Genomic DNA, 16324 nt, shown 5'->3' on the forward strand with positions numbered 1-16324 from the left:
CTCTTTAAATGAAGATAGCATTTATTTATGACATTGTTTATTAGTACTCCATTAGTTACTTATTATAACAAACAACTAGAAAAAGAGTACATGAAAAATAATAAGTAAATATTTATTATAAAAAGATAACAAGTGACATATCTTTAATGAGATAAAAATGAAAAAGATTAGTTTAAAATTTTATACAAAGAGAATTTATTTTTTATATTTAAGAACGCCACTATATAAAAGTGATTGTTTCTTATTAAAAATAAGGCGGAAGGATTAGTAAGTATCTTAGGTAAAAAGTTGGACAATTGGGTCCCTCAAACACGTCGAAGTTGAATTAATGCAGAAATAGGGAGGAACAGTTACTTCTGGTCCCACGTGCCATTATAGTGTCCTGCTATCATGAATAATGTCAAATTTTAGTTCTATAGAAACCGGGTAACTAAAAACAAGGAGGATAATTATACCCGACCTTTCAAATTCAAGCTGAATAAAGGCATCACGCAGAACTGCGGAAATTTTCAAATATTAGAGCTGTATGAAAACTAAGTAGCATCACTTTTACAATTATAATGTTGCCTTACCCACAAGTCCAACATATTAAAACACTAACTAACACCAAAAGAGAAAAAATCTATTGTATTGCTACTTTTGAACAATTCGTCCCCAGAATTCGGTGAAACCTAACAATCATAATTAAAATTCCAACATGACGTTAAATTTGTTAATTTTCCAGTGATGTAACCTCAGCGAATACAAATTATGAAGTGCGAAACAGTGATGCCACTAGCATGTTGATCTCTAGAAAAATGTGAGAACGAGATGATTATAAATCCTGTTCTGGAAAGCGTATCACATTTCTATTGCAGAGATTATGATCCAGATCTCATAGTATCGCCAATGGAGAGCTGCCAACGGCACTTCACCTTTGGAACCATCTAATTGAAGCATGCATCTTTCTGTTGCACTACATCCTGCTGAACCAGATCAATTATTGCTACAACTGACAATGAATGGATTGATAAATCTGATTAACTGAGACGTCCTTATCCCCAGCTTCAGATCAACCTCGCCACCACCCAACCAGAAAAAGTCCGGAGTTAGTTTTACAATGGCTTCATCCAAGATCACCTGAAACAACCCATTTATCCGGTCAATAAAGAAGTGGATGCGTTCCCATTTATAAATAAGAAGAAAAGATCAAGAATAATATTATGTTTACATTTAAAAGCAAGATAAAAGAAATTTTTCATCTGTTTTTTGGTCCTTTAACCCACCTCCCTTGTTCAACTCATAAGTAAGATGAGTTGAGCCCCTTTTCTTCTGTTGGATACAATCCGAGCTCAGACGTTAATGTTCAAAAAAACCAAAAACGAATAAAGGATTTCAACTTTGCACTTTCACACAAAATTAAAACCCCAGTTTATTTTTGTCCAAGAAAGAAACAGAAATAACATTCAAATCGACAATTAATACAGCAAGACACCATTTTCGCTTCCAAATATTACATAAATGACACTCTTGTCACTTTAAGACTGGGACTGGATTTTAGTCAGACAAGATAATTTAGAAATGTGGACCAGCCAAACAGCTGGAAGAAAGGCTAGAAGGATTCAAATCATACATGGATGTTGTGATCATATATCCCACACAGGAGACACTACAAAAAATTAATGGATCCTCTGTCATACATCTCAGCAACATTGGCCGTAAGCAAGTGTAGGGCAATGAAACATACATCATCAAACAGGAAAGACCATCTTGAAGAAATGTTTGGAAAATTGTCAAAGGCACACGTGAAGAAGGATTAGATCACCAAAGAGTGAAAAGGGAGAAATTCAAGAATTGTCGTCCCAGTTTTTTTCTTTTAAAATTAGTAACCCTTCAAAATTTGCATCGGTTATCAATAAATTCGCACAGCGAAATTATAGATTGAGTAAGATAAAAATTTGAGTACAAAAAAGAAAGATTTAATTGAATGGATGAAGACTCACTTACCGGAATATCTGTCTTCATGCCAATACAAGTGACTGCATTGCGCCCATAACCAGTTAACTCAGTTGATGTCTCTTCCGGCGCAAGCCTCACTGTGTCATTAATAATAACCATAGGAATACGTTACAAATAAAAACTATTTGACATTATATGAGGGTGAAGAAAAAAAATCAGAGACTCGTCCATAAATTATACATTTAAATGAATATAGGACAGGTGGATTAACAAGGAAAGAGATGTGCCTATAACTAGATATGCAGATTAAATGAATACTTGGAAACTATTTCACAGAACAGAAGCAGTGTGCCAAGGATTAAGGATATGAATATCAGCTAGGCCAGACCTCAAAGTTAATGTTATAAATTTCCATCTTACATAAGCTAATTTGATTGTGGTGTAAATTTTTCATTTCATGGTCAAGAGATTACCTATCTCCACTTCATGTTAATAGAATAGATCTTATCATAAAGTATTAGAGAAATCTTTAAAATAAAATTTTAAAAAAAAAACATAGAAGGAGAGAAATAAAAGAAAAGAATAGAGAAGATCCATGTTAGACATGGAAACTTTTCTTGATTGACTTTACAATCACCCTCCTCTACTGAAAATGTCATATGATAACAACTGATGCGCACAATTCAGGGGCCATAATCTCAATGTAGATACTGAATTACAATTTTTTTTTTCTCTTTGAAAGTTGAACATATGTTTTGGATAGTGAACAATAGTGTTGTACAATCCATGTAGTAAGATTCCATTTAATGGGATGAAGCTGATTGTTGTTGTTCGCAGACCAGTATGCTCATGTGAATTATATGTATCTACCATGTGTGCCGAGAGGGTTGTTACAGTTAAGGACTCACAGTTGAATTTCTTTTTGGCTATTTTTCCACTGTTGAGTGAGTACAGAAAATTTTTAACAGCTTCGGCATTAAACCTAGCAGTGTACTGCATCAATGAAAGTTGTAAACCATGAGATTCATACGATAACAGGTCAAAGAGTAAGCAATCAGAGACTGAGAGGAATGAAAAAGCATTGTACCTGAACAATAACAACATAGTACTTGGAATTGTTGCGATCTCTACAGTCTATTACATTGGACTGGGCTTGAGTATTGACCTGATAAGAATGACAAAGCTTCAGTCACAACATAAAACTAGCAATTCATAATTAAAGGGTGTCTCGCAAATATCAAGCTGCAATTATTAATGATATCGTCAATCCTTTTCATATATAACAGCCTATATACCTTTTAGTCCTTTGCCTCAAGATCAAAACACACAAGACAAACGAGACTGCCACTTTTCAGAACTTATCGAATTTTAAACCAGCTTTTTATAGTTAGAGCAAAATAAATCGCTGTTATTTGCCTTGAACTTCATTTTCTCCTGTCTTCTAAGCTAAAATCCTATTTGTAGATTTTTCTCCCGTTCGTGCGTAGATAGTCCTCTTGCTACCCACTTCTCATCAAGTTCCCACACCAAGGCCACGACTATCAAAAGGCGACCTCATCAATTTACTTATAATGGGCGCTTCATCGGCTCAGCATCCAAATACATAGAGCTGGTAAGCCTCACATGACATACAATGTTAATTGTGTTGGTTACTTTAGATTAAGATGCTTTCGGCAAAGGCAGCCGCAGCCCACCGGTATTCATTTTATTTACAAAAAACACTCTCTCTGTCTAGAACAATTGGAAACAACCCCAAACTTGTGGACAGTCCTGATTCAATTTCCTTTCTGCCGCTAGTTATTATTTCTTCCACTTGGCATACTAAGTTCTACTTTGCCCGAACATTAGTTGAGTTGGGTCAGTAAGAATTAGACATAGCTCAATGCTCTTACGTATTTACAGATATCCACCAAAGTACTCCTCAATATTTTGAAAGTGCTTTATGCCATTCACTCAACCTACTTTACCACTTAAATCCTCCTCAAAAAGATAAAAGATTGTGAGAATTCAACCAAAAAAAAGTACTAAAAAACACTCGAAATTGAAGAAAGGTAAATGGAATATTAATTTAATCTACCAAAACTATGCTTTTGCAAAGATGATCGATAGAAGCGGCGCCAAGGGCATCGCGTCTGGCTTCAAGAGGCCAATCGTAGTAATCGAAAGGGACCCTCTTGAAGGAGAAGTCGTCAACACCGTTGGAGAGCAAAATAGCGGATAGGCGAGCTTCAGTGTCAGCCTCGGTGTCGTCAACAGGACGTGCGGTTGGTTTGGAGGATGAAATGGAGTGGTGCTGGGGCAGATAGGAGAGCTCTAGTTTAGCTATACGGTGTAAGAGTTGAATTTGACGTCTCTCAAGCTCAGCCAAGGCTTCCATTTTGGACAACGCGCCAATCCAAATGTTGGTGATTGGCGGCGAGTTCCGTCAGAAACAGAATAACTGATTCATCCCCGCTGAAGGTCAAGGTCCTTCAAAGAACCGCACTCTCGTTGGAGAACGGATGGGATATATGTTGTACTGTCTTTAGAAAATTTTATAATTATTTATCACAGACCCCACCAAACGGTCCGTTGTCGTCCAGCGGTTAGGATGTCTGGCTTTCACCCAGGAGACCCGGGTTCGATTCCCGGCAACGGAAATACTTTTGGCCAGAAAGAAAGTAAAACGTCCGAAAAATAAAGGTAAAAACTTTAAGTATCTTGGCATTTTTAATGGTCAATTATTTTGTTTTTAACGTAAGGTTTGATTTCATTTTATCTTTCACGTTAAATATTTTTCCTCATAATACCCTTCATTTTGATTTGAATTCTTGTTCTGTCTCTAAATATGGATCATATTAAGAACAATTTAAAATAATATGTTAAATGAACGAAGAAAACTAAAATAGATAAACTAATTCTTACTTAGTGTATAGATTTTGTTTTTTCCCCCTAATAATTGTAGGCATTTCTAGCATGATCATACCAATACCTAGTTGAGTCCATTTTGGCTATTGCTCTAGACTATTCATAGGGCATAAGACGGGATAGGAAATCTATCCCGTGTCATGTCCTGTCTTAGTTCTAGTAAGGATGGGACGGAACCGAAACGGAACTGAGACATCCCATTTATTTTTTTTTATAAAAAAAAATTGTTTTGTGATTAGACCTATTACAATAGATTTTGGTTGTTTTTCTTCTTCTATTTTTAGTTCTTTGGACTTAACCCTTTTGAAAGTATTTTTTTTATTTTTTATTTTTTGGGGCTTAGCTCTTTTAAAGAAAAATCCAACTAAATAATAATTAGTAACATAATAACTAAAAAATTCATTTTTACCATTCCAAAAATCATAAACAACTATAAAAACTTTAAATAAATAATAACCATTCAACTACATATATTTTGAAAGCTGCAAATATAAACATTTTGTATTACATATGCCTTAAATATGTTGTATTTTTAACATTTAATAATTATAATACAATAAAAAATATTTTTTTGGGACGGGTTCGTCCGGTCCCATTTTTTATCCCATCATAATTTGTCCTGTTCTGAAAAAATTTCGGGATAACTCCGTCCCATCCCAATATAACAAAGACCGAGACAAGTTTATTTGAACACCTTTACTTCTTCCTAAACTAAAACTCATTAGAAAATTAGCATATCGATATAGTAAATAACTAAATATCTTCGGGACTATCAAGTTTGAATAATTAATATAATTTTATTGAAATTTGTTATAAAAAAAAAAAGATCTTATTCTATGTTTTTTTTTTTTAACCGAAAGATCTTATTCTCTGTTGAAATCTGCGTCGCTCACTCAAGCACATGATATTTTCATTGGAACTAGTTGTTAAAAAAAGAATGTCATGCTTTTCTCTCTTTTCTTTCTTGTCCCTTTTTCTGCCATACTTTTTTTATTCCGTTTTGGACTAAGCGAGGATGTTATTCGCGTTCGCATTCCGTGCTCGGAATGCGGTCCCATGTTATTCCATATTCGTCAATATGTATATTTAAATCAAATGCAAGTATTGATGAATTCAATACGGTAGCGCTGAACACCGACCCAGCACACAAGACTATGTAAACCAGTGATGTTATTTCTGGTCAATCTACAATTCCGTCTTAATCCGTGGGTTCTGCAAGAAGTCTGACCAAGCAATAAGTGCGTACACTTTATATTTGTTATCTTACCTGTAAAATAATCATCCCACCCCATGCATTGATTGGTTGAGCATCCACAACAATGCTTCTTTCTTTTTTATTATTTTTTATTTTTTAACAGAGCAATAAGCTGCTGAGTATTGGAAACAAACTATAGCTCTTACATCTGGTAATTATATTGAAGCGCAAAATTGGTTGAAGATCACAGGGCGTTTATTCTCTTATCTGTGCATCATTATTTATTTGGATTACAACATTTCTTTTTTATTATTATTATTATAACTCATTATACAACAAGTAAAGAGGGGTCTTTTTTTTTTTTTTAAAACCAAAGTAAAGGGGTGTGATTAAACTATAAGATTCTGACATTCAAGAGAGAGAGAGAGAATTTGCATGGAATCATATAAAATAAATTTAATTAAAAAAATCTAATAACAAGTGAGCAACACAAACATGATATTGTTTTTTACATTAGAATTTGCTGTTATATGCTTATCAATTATTACCGGACTCTCGGGTTTAAATCTGTTTCTTGACGAGAACTCTATATAGGGTTAATTAATCCGCAAGTCCTTATAGTTTTAACGAATTTTGAATTAGGTCCTATAGTTTTTTTTCTTTTTATCAGGTCCTTATACTTTTATCTTTTTTTAATTAGGTTCTTGTATTTATTTTTCTTTTAATTAAGTCCTTATAAATTTCACTAAATTTTTAATCAGGTCCATGTAGTTTTAATTTTTATTTATTAATTAAATATAAGCTTAATTAAATAGATTAATACTGAAATATAACATATTAATAATTAAATTAAATTAATAATTATGTAATAAAAAAGTAATAGAATTAATTAATTCAGGAAATTTTTTTAGAACAATTAATTTTTTTGCTGAAAAAATTAAAATCATTATAATAATTCAATATCTTTAGAATATTATTGTTTATAAACTAATATTAAATAATATATACTTTTTTATGTTTATATAATAGTACTATTAGAATTTATAAAATAAAGAATAAAAAATTCAGGGACTTAATTAAAAATAAGGTGAACTTATAAGGATTTGATAAAAAGAAAAATAAATACAAAGACCTAATTAAAAACAGGTGAAAGTATAAGAATCTGATAAAAAAAAACTATAAGGACCTGATTCAAAATTAGTTGAAACTATAAGGAGCTGTGGATTAATTATCCCTATATCTTTATAATTATATATGTTTCCAATCAGAACAATTCGAATGATTTATAAACTAATCGGTTTCCTTTTACAAGCCGTACAACTTTAGTTCAAACAATTTATTTATTCCTTCCGTACTGCAAGAGGTGACCGTTGAAGCTTGGAAAGCCATCAAGTCTTGATATATTTTTTTGGGGTACAAGTCTTGATATTACGCATATATAGGAATTAATCTCTCCATATAAAAGCCTAAGTTGAGTGCTCCCAAGTGGCACATATAAAACCCTGCAACTTTTGCAGTCCGCCTTGTCTGCGAGAAAGAAAAAACCTCCCAGAGGACAGAAAAATGCACAAGAGTGAGTCAGGATCATCGTTGGGTCCGGGAGGCCTGGACCTAACCCAATCCTTCTTCAAGCCCGTTTTCAACGCAGAAACTCCGTCTCCCACGAAGCGCCACAACAAGGTCTCCGTCATCGGCACCGGCAACGTCGGCATGGCCATCGCCCAAACCATCCTCACCCAAGACCTTACAGACGAGCTCGTCCTCGTCGACGCCAAACCCGATAAACTTCGCGGCGAGATGCTCGACCTCCAGCACGCCGCCGCTTTTCTCCCCCGTACCAAGATTCACGCCTCCACTGATTACTCGGTGACCGTTGGATCTGATCTCTGCATCGTCACGGCCGGGGCGAGACAGATCGTCGGAGAGTCAAGGCTGAACTTGCTACAGAGGAATGTCAGTCTGTTTCAGACTATCATTCCCCCGCTTGTTCGTTATTCGCCGGACTGTGTTCTCCTTATAGTTTCGAATCCGGTGGACGTCTTGACTTACGTGGCCTGGAAACTCTCCGGCTTCCCCTCCAATCGCGTCATCGGATCGGGTACCAACTTGGACTCTTCCAGGTTTCGTTTCCTCATCGCCGATCATCTGGACGTCAACGCTCAGGATGTTCAGGCAATTTCCTTTTCTTTCCTTTTTTTTTTTGGGCCAACATTCCCTTTCCACTTTATACGCGATATTATTTATTATTTGATTTTTTTAAAAAAATTTCAAGTACTTTTCTTTCATTGAAGCGGGAGGCATTTTTTTCCACCCACGGCATTGACGTGAGAGTTTTTTTTTTTTTTTTCACCAGCAATATTGACTTGAGAGTTGGGACTTCGGATCCTTTCTCTCCCTAATAGCCACAGTTTCATAAGCCACATTCTAGTTTTCATTTCATTCCACATTAAACCACATCAAAATTAAATAGAAAAAAAATGTAGTTTTTCTCAGTAAATGGATCAGGTGAGGTGCGAAATCGACACATGAGCGATACGTTGCGTGGGGTTTAGTTTTTATTACCCTTGCACAAAAAAGGGTCACTTTAAGCACTCTATCGTGACATGTAATTTTATCATTTTATGTCCTCCCAAATAGAATAAGATTATTTTTATATTTATTTTTGAGAAAACTGGAAAAGGGACTCAGCGGTTTTTATGCCGTTAGGGGGCGGGCCATTTCAATTTAAATTACCTACATTCAATGGCCTGCGTTTTCGGACCTGACCGTCCTTTTGCTTCCAAAAAAACACCACCATGCATACTTCTCCTGTCTTAATTATAGTTGACTAACTTTTTTTAGGAGTGACGTTTTAATCTTGTTTTTGATTAAAATTAATTATCAAGTGGGGTCTAGGAATAAAAAGCATACTAGCAATTTGTTGTAATTAAGAAGGGACAATGTTGGGGGGGGGGGGGGACTACCACGCAGTTGTCTTGTAGCAGTATACTCTGTGTGTGTGCGTGTATTTTGGATTAAACAGGGCTTTAAAACTCTGTGCTAGTTAGGATTGGAGGGATTATTATAGATAGAGGTCAGAGAGTGTGTGCGGTTGAGTGGTTCATTGACTTTTGTCATCGGGTTCCTCTGGATGACGAAATGAAGGGAATAAATAGGAAATTGAGAGGGAAATGCAATTTTTTTTGGGGATGTGGCTATAAAGACCTTGTTCAGAAAATCTGCATAGTATAAGGAAATACGACAGCTTATAGGTGAAGTCGAGAGAGATAAGTATTACTGCTATTGGGGAGCACCGCTGGAAATCAGGAAAAGAATTTAAGTTGACATCACCTTTTAATATAAAATTTTAAAGTTGAGTTGACAATCTTTATACATGTCTTGTATGTTGGACTTTTTGCATCTACTGATACTGGACATCCTGAAAAATTTTTTCGAGCATCAATTGAAATTATATCCCATTGTTGATTGCTGATAAAATGACAAGGGGTTCATGTTGGTGCTTATTATAGGCGTACATAGTGGGAGAACACGGTGACAGCTCGGTGGCACTGTGGTCCAGCATCAGCGTTGGGGGCGTACCGGTGCTAAGCTTTCTGCAGAATCAACAGATAACATACGAGAAAGAAACACTGGAGAACATACACAAAGAAGTTATAGAGAGTGCTTATGAAGTTATACGTTTGAAAGGCTATACATCTTGGGCTATAGGATACTCCGTGGCTAGCTTGGTCCGTTCTATTCTGAGAGACCAAAGAAAGATCCACCCTGTCTCTGTTCTTGCCAAGGGCTTTTATGGCATTGATGGTGGTGAAGTTTTCTTGAGCTTGCCCGCACAGCTGGGTCGAGGTGGCGTGCTTGGTGTCACTAATGTTCACTTAACCGACGAGGAAGCACAAAGGCTGAGGGACTCCGCTAAAACCATCCTCGAAGTGCAGACTCAACTGGGGATCTGAGTTCACAAGACACTGGCTAGTTTTGTTCTGTTTTCTCTCTGTTTTCTTTCATTATAAATGTCCGTCGTTCCGTATTTACTGTTTCACGATTAAAGAGGTACGACTATATGGGTGCTTCTCCCACCCCCAAGCCTCAAGCTTTCGGTGATTGAACGCATTTCTTCTTAGCAAAATGGAAGGTTGTTTTAAATTATGGGAAAGTTTTTTCTCCCGCACCCGATATTGTTTCTCTCCCCCTATAATGTCGTTTGCGTTGTGTCTCGTCTCATATGGTCTCGTGACGACTTTTTTCCGTTACCTTGTGATGTAATGAAGTTGTTTTTAGAGGCCTTGGAACATATTGTGTTTCACTCATCTTATAATTCTCTTTATATATTTCTTCTATTCATAGTTGGGCATTTATTATTAGGGAAAATTACGTACAAGTTCCACAGAAGGCAGTTTATTACTCTAAGGTCCCACGAAATGTCAAAATCACTGACAGGTCCCAAGGGACTTCAGAGTAATATTTTCAATTTGTAAAATGACATTACTGCCCCTCATATTCCAGATTCACATTTGCTCTGTCATTGCGATTTACAACTTCAATAGTGACTATTAACAACCCAATGAGAGGGCATTAACAACCTAAGCAGTATCCGTTAACAACTTACTTTATAGAATCATATAACCTCCATATAAGTGTAAATTATAACCAAATAGTATAATATAACAACTTTAACACTAAAATGGGAAGCTTTTTGATATCATTAAGAATTTTAACTACACCCAATAGGATTATAGCAACATTTTAATGCGAAGATCCATTTACAACCTCAGCAGCGACTATTAACAACCCAATGAGAGGGCGTTAACAACCCTAGGAGTATCCTTTAACAACTTACTTTATAGAATCATATAACCTCCACATAATAGTAAATTATAACCAATAGTATAATACAACAACTTTAACATTAAAATGGGAAGCTTTTTGATATCATTAAGAATTTTAACTAGATCCAATAGGATTATAGTAATATTTTAATGCAAAGATCTATTTACAACCTCAACAGCGACTATTAACAACCCAATGAGAGGGCATTAACAACCTAAGCAGTATCTGTTAACAACTTACTTTATAGAATTATATAACCTCTGTATAAGAGTAAATTATAACCAAATAGTATAATACAACAACTTTAACACTAAAATGGGAAGCTTTTTGATATCATTAAGAATTTTAACTAAATCCAATAGGATTATAGTAATATTTTAATGCGAAGATCCATTTATAACCTCAACAGCGACTATTAACAACCAAATGAGAGGGCATTAATAACCTAAGCAGTATCCATTAACAACTTAATTTATAGAATTATATAACCTCCGCATAAGAGTAAATTATAACCAAATAGTATAATACAACAACTTTAACACTAAAATGGGAAGCTTTTTGATATCATTAAGAATTTTAACTAAACCCAATAGGATTATAGCAACATTTTAATGCGAAAATCCATTTACAATCTCAACAGTAAGTATTAATAACCTAAGGAGAACTGTTAACAACCTTAGCAGTGTCTGTTAACAACTAACTTTATCGGATAATATAACTTCTAACTATAACTAACTAAATTATAACTAAATAGTCTTAAAGTTAATCTTATATAGTTGTTAGAGGTTATATTATCCTATAAAGTCAGTTGTTAACAGATACTGCCTAGATTGTCAACAGTTCTCTTTGGGTTATTAATACTCACCATTGAGGTTGTAAATGGATCTTCGCATTAAAATTTTGCTATAATCCTATTGGGTGTAGTTAAAATTCTTAATGATATCAAAAAGCTTCCCATTTTAGTGTTAAAGTTGTTGTATTATACTATTTGGTTATAATTTACACTTATATGGAGGTTATATGATTCTATAAAGTAAGTTGTTAACGGATACTGCTTAGGTTGTTAATGCCCTCTCATTGGGTTGTTAATAGTCGTTGCTGAGGTTGTAAATCGCAATGACAGAGCAAATGTGAATCTGGAATATGAGAGGCAGTAATGTCATTTTACAAATCGAAAATATTACTCTGAGGTCCCTTGGGACCTGTCAATGATTTTGACATTTCGTGAGACCTCAGAGTAATAAATTACCTTCTGTGGGACCTGTACGTAATTTTCCCTTATTATTATCACTGAAATGCTTTTCAAAACAATATCGTAGTAGACTTTTTTTCCCCCCTTCCCCAAAGTTCTTTCGGCTTGGACTATTTGTGTGTATTTAATTTTTTTGGTGATTAATAAAATGGACCTGTGTTTTTGCCAAAAGAAAACAACATAGTAATATTTCTTTATGGACGTAATTAAATGAATTATATGTACTGTTAGACTAAATGAATAATTAAATAAATAAAAGATATTGCACGTTTCCTATGGAGATTATTTCAATCCTTCCTGCACTCTTATTTTAACAGATGTAGAATTCTAAATAAACAATTTTGACCTGGGAATCTAAAATAAATTTTATTTTTTTGTCAAAATACTCCCTCCGTTTCTTATTATAAGAGACATTTGATGTTTATGGCATGTTCCTATATATAAATATAAGAGACACTTAAAAGTTATCTCTACTTTTTTGTGTTGATTTCCTATTTTACCCATATTTATTGTCTCCAACTCACACTCTCTCTTCCTCCCACTTCTCTCTCTTTTAATAATTTAATTTTTCTCTCTCATACTCTCTCTTCTTATTAATAAGGGCATTTTTGGAAAAAAAATTATACTTTTCACACCTTGATTGTTCTTAACTAATTTTAACTGTTTTTTTATCAACGTAATTCGGTTATTCATCTCTTATAATAAGGAACGGAGGGAGTAATTTTTTTATTTAAGAAATTATAGATCGAACATTTTAAATTAAAAAACTTTTAAATTTGCATGGGCATATATCCTCTAATGTGGCCTCCAGCTTCATAACCCATTCGAAGGTTAATTTTTTGGGAGAATGATAGTTGAGTCTTAAAAGAGTGAATTAATAACAAAATTTTCAAAACAAAAAAAGAGTTATTAATGTTAATGTAAAATTTAAGAATTCTAATAAAATATTGAAATTTAAAATGTAACTTTTAGCTTGAATTGATGCTTATAACTTAAATTCGTTTAAAAAACAATTACCATTAATTCGATATGTTGTGAGTTGAAGGTCATTTTCCCGAACTTCTTGGACGATAAGTAGTCCGAACATAGAATAATAGAAGGGGCTGGGAAAAGGGCCAACCCGAATTGGAGAAAGAGCCCAAATTAAAAAATCGAAAAGCACAGAGGGTGGTATTGTGAAACGACGTCGTACGTGTGCCATCGCGGCGAGTGGGCGTTGATTTTCACTTTTCAGTGCCTTTGTGTTCCTTGGCACTTCGCAGCGAGGTTCTGGGGAGAAATCATGGCAGGAAGATTAACAAGCGCAGCGTCGAGGATCTTGGGCGGAAATGGGGTCGTAGGCCGATCTGCAATTTCTTCTCTCCGCCTTCGTTCCGGGATGGGCCTCCCGGTCGGCAAGCATATTGTGCCCGACAAACCTGTTCGTATAATTCCCTTAACCTAAACTCCATGTTCATAGCTGATTCTGGAATATCTGAAACAATGTCATGTGGATTTCCTGAAATTTGCTACTTTTTTATTTGGCTTTTCAGGTTCCTGTAAACGACGAGTTGGTGTGGGACAACGGGACTCCTTTTCCCGAACCATGTATTGATCGCATTGCAGATACCGTCGGAAAGGTAAGACAGTGTAGCAGTAGAAGTGCTTTCCTTCCTTATTCTTATTTTTTTAAGTTATTTAGAGCTAAATAATCTCTACTTTCATCTTTTTCAATTTTGAAATCAGTACGAATCATTTCTTTATTCTGTCTAAATTTTGAAATCAGTATGAAGCGTTGGCCTGGCTATGTGGGGGTTTGGGATTTTTCGCCTCTCTGGGACTATTGGCCGTGTTGAATGACAAGGCCTCCAAGATACCTTTTGTAAGTCCTAATGCTTATATTTTAATTTATTCCAACTGCATGTCTTACATTTCTGCTTGATGGTAGATTTGGAATTTATTTTTATGGTTGGTTGTGCTGTCATAAATTCTTGTAATGAAATTGATGTACTGGAATTTTTGGGCTCTCAGCTTTTCCTATAGTGTATGTCTGCATAGTATATCATTGGCAATGGCCGGTAATCATTCACTGGAGAGAGAAGAGAAGTGCACAAAACAATTTCAATTTCTTTCTAATTTTTATTGTTTGAGCCTTCTTATATCTTGATCCCACATAGTAGATCATTGTTGTTAACTTTCTTATGTCTATGTGATATAGGTTGTGTGCTAAGCTCAAGTCTATGATAATTTATTGTTATTGGTATTTGCTAGACATGTTTTTCCATATGTTTTGCACAAAATCTAAAGAATTAGTCATTGTTCATGGCTTGCAAATAGTGTAAGTTGCTATGAATTTGAGTCTATATTAACAGAGGGATGTGTATCATGATGAAACAAATAGTTTTAAGTTGAATAGGATGTTAATTTGCCACCATGCGGCGTGCTTTGGTAATGTACCTTGAGCTGTTATGCAGTCCGATGCTTCAGGAATACTGCTTTCCTTATATCTCTCCTTGAACTTAAAGCAATAGAGTCTAACCTGAAACTCTACTTGATTTATGTGTTTGTTAGATATCTAGCTTCATGTATATTTGCAATCGCAAATAACTCAAGCATTTTATTACATCAAGGCCTGAAATGTTTATAACAGTAAATCATCCTGGTGATCAAATACTTCTTAAGGTTGTGAAAGTTTTTTTTTTTTTTTTTTGGTGGGTCCGTGTCACCACATCGTTCTTAGGCCTAACGGTGAAAATTTTCTTTACTTCCTTAATAATGTAAATGGGTCGGAAATGAAATTAAATGCTGGGGTCGTGTAAGGTTTTCTTTAGGTTGATCTTGCTGAGTTGTACAAGGTTTCTTTTCGGTTATGGAAGTGCCTTACCGGAATAACAGGGTGGCTGATTTGAACGTGTGATCCCTTTAATAAAACCAGCCTAAGTTTAAAAAATTACACGCCCATTAAATTATTCTGCTATGACAAAATACACAACGCAATGCAGGTCAAATATCTCAAATCATAATATTATTTATGAGCCAAATTAGTCAAATTGGCTTCTTACAAAAAGTTATCTTATAGTAGATAGTAGATTGGAGCCATTGTCCTTTATCTTCAAAGGTGTGATGACATAGGGCACTTGCAGCTGTAGAAAGAATATGGGCATTGTAATATGATAATTTCAACTCAAAAGTGTCACGATGCATATGATATCAGTGTTCAAAATGGTAAGATAGGTAATAAGTCTAAAACAAATAGGGGCTTTGTGATATGATAAAAGGGCAACTCACAAGCATCATACATGGCACTGCTCCTTTTTAAATTTTGTGAAGCTATGCGTAGTATCATGTCTTGTTCATTGATTGAGTCATCATCAAGCTCTGTGTAGTATCAAGCCTTGCTCATTGATTGAATCATCAATTCATCATCATCATTTTTCTTACATGATCTTATGACAAAGCCTGGTCTATATGATCTCCATGTTCCCCACTCGAGTCATTATATTTTGATATTTTCTTTGGTTTTGAAGTTTCCGCTTTGTTATTTTTTCTTTGGCATATACTTGATGTATTATATACTGATAGATTTATCTGTTATTTTCTTTTGACTAGACACCTAAAGTGTATCCATACGACAATCTGCGAGTGGAGCTCGGTGATGAACCATAGGATTCAAATGAAATAATGGAATGAGCAATGGCTGTCCGATATATAAGTTCTTGTGTTTATTTGTGTTCCTATCTTGTTAAAAATAATGAATGGTGAAGACTGGCCGTGATCAACTGTTGGAATGGAAGAGTCGCATCTGTTTTATTTCTTTTTAAATCAGTCTCATGCTTATCTTCATTCTCGAACTTCACTTCTGGTGGTATATTGTGAGGAATGAACTTTATCACATGGGTCAATTTCTGTGCACTCTGGATTTCGGTAATCTAAATGCAAAAAGGGAAAGGAAAATTAATTTCAAAAGCTTTTGCTTTTGGGCTCGTGCATGTCCCGACGTTAAAGCAGGATTATGCTTAATTAAGATTGCCCCTTGTTAAACATATATATGTATATATGTGTGTGTCCTGGGGTTAAGCATATGTTAATATATATTGATGTTTATTTAATAAATACAATCCAAATTTCGTGAGCTCTCCTTAATAAAATTCACCGTGAAAATGTTGCAAAGCTGGAATTTGATCTCATCGAATATAGAGAAAATAGCGGTTTCTTTATATGGGAGT

General features: G+C 34.8%; 3 protein-coding genes and 1 non-coding gene across 4 annotated transcripts; 3 read left to right on the forward strand and 1 right to left on the reverse strand.

Moving 5' to 3' along the window:
* Positions 1-498: 498 nt before the first annotated feature.
* Positions 499-4386, reverse strand: LOC114720999 (uncharacterized). The gene is made up of 5 exons (XM_028906761.1): positions 4016-4386; positions 3026-3103; positions 2847-2931; positions 1987-2075; positions 499-1119 (listed from the first exon to the last, which is right to left on the reverse strand). Exons 1-5 carry the CDS (start codon positions 4313-4315, stop codon positions 976-978), a joined length of 696 nt encoding a protein of 231 aa, XP_028762594.1. The 5' UTR covers positions 4316-4386; the 3' UTR covers positions 499-975.
* On the forward strand, positions 1780-16064 carry LOC114721000 (NADH dehydrogenase [ubiquinone] 1 beta subcomplex subunit 8, mitochondrial). The gene is made up of 5 exons (XM_028906762.1): positions 1780-1784; positions 13382-13539; positions 13652-13738; positions 13885-13980; positions 15708-16064. The coding sequence occupies exons 2-5, from the start codon at positions 13402-13404 to the stop codon at positions 15762-15764; spliced, it is 378 nt and encodes a 125-aa protein (XP_028762595.1). The 5' UTR covers positions 1780-1784; positions 13382-13401; the 3' UTR covers positions 15765-16064.
* TRNAE-UUC (transfer RNA glutamic acid (anticodon UUC)) lies at positions 4506-4577 on the forward strand. Its single transcript has one exon. It is a non-coding gene; the product is annotated as a tRNA-Glu (tRNA).
* LOC114720997 (L-lactate dehydrogenase B-like) lies at positions 7437-10381 on the forward strand. Its single transcript, XM_028906760.1, has 2 exons — positions 7437-8212; positions 9550-10381. The coding sequence occupies exons 1-2, from the start codon at positions 7604-7606 to the stop codon at positions 9991-9993; spliced, it is 1053 nt and encodes a 350-aa protein (XP_028762593.1). The 5' UTR covers positions 7437-7603; the 3' UTR covers positions 9994-10381.
* Positions 16065-16324: the final 260 nt, after the last annotated feature.

Source organism: Neltuma alba, unplaced genomic scaffold (assembly GCF_004799145.2).
Source record: "Neltuma alba isolate B1F8T4 unplaced genomic scaffold, ASM479914v2 tig00012009_pilon, whole genome shotgun sequence".
NCBI classification, from domain to species: domain Eukaryota; kingdom Viridiplantae; phylum Streptophyta; class Magnoliopsida; order Fabales; family Fabaceae; genus Neltuma; species Neltuma alba.

Bases quoted from the DNA above. Each gene is read 5' to 3' on its own strand.
- LOC114720999 (XM_028906761.1), bottom strand. From the start codon at position 4,315: ATGGAAGCCTTGGCTGAGCTTGAGAGACGTCAAATTCAACTCTTACAC. The intron at 2,932-3,025 runs GTACAATGCTTT...TCATTGATGCAG, and splicing joins ACTATGTTGTTATTGTTCAG to TACACTGCTAGGTTTAATGC. The intron at 1,120-1,986 runs GTAAGTGAGTCT...GGGTTGTTTCAG, and splicing joins GCATGAAGACAGATATTCCG to GTGATCTTGGATGAAGCCAT.
- LOC114720997 (XM_028906760.1), top strand. From the start codon at position 7,604: ATGCACAAGAGTGAGTCAGGATCATCGTTGGGTCCGGGAGGCCTGGAC. The intron at 8,213-9,549 runs GCAATTTCCTTT...TGCTTATTATAG, and splicing joins TCAACGCTCAGGATGTTCAG to GCGTACATAGTGGGAGAACA.
- LOC114721000 (XM_028906762.1), top strand. From the start codon at position 13,402: ATGGCAGGAAGATTAACAAGCGCAGCGTCGAGGATCTTGGGCGGAAAT. The intron at 13,540-13,651 runs GTTCGTATAATT...TTGGCTTTTCAG, and splicing joins ATATTGTGCCCGACAAACCT to GTTCCTGTAAACGACGAGTT. The intron at 13,739-13,884 runs GTAAGACAGTGT...TTTTGAAATCAG, and splicing joins TTGCAGATACCGTCGGAAAG to TATGAAGCGTTGGCCTGGCT.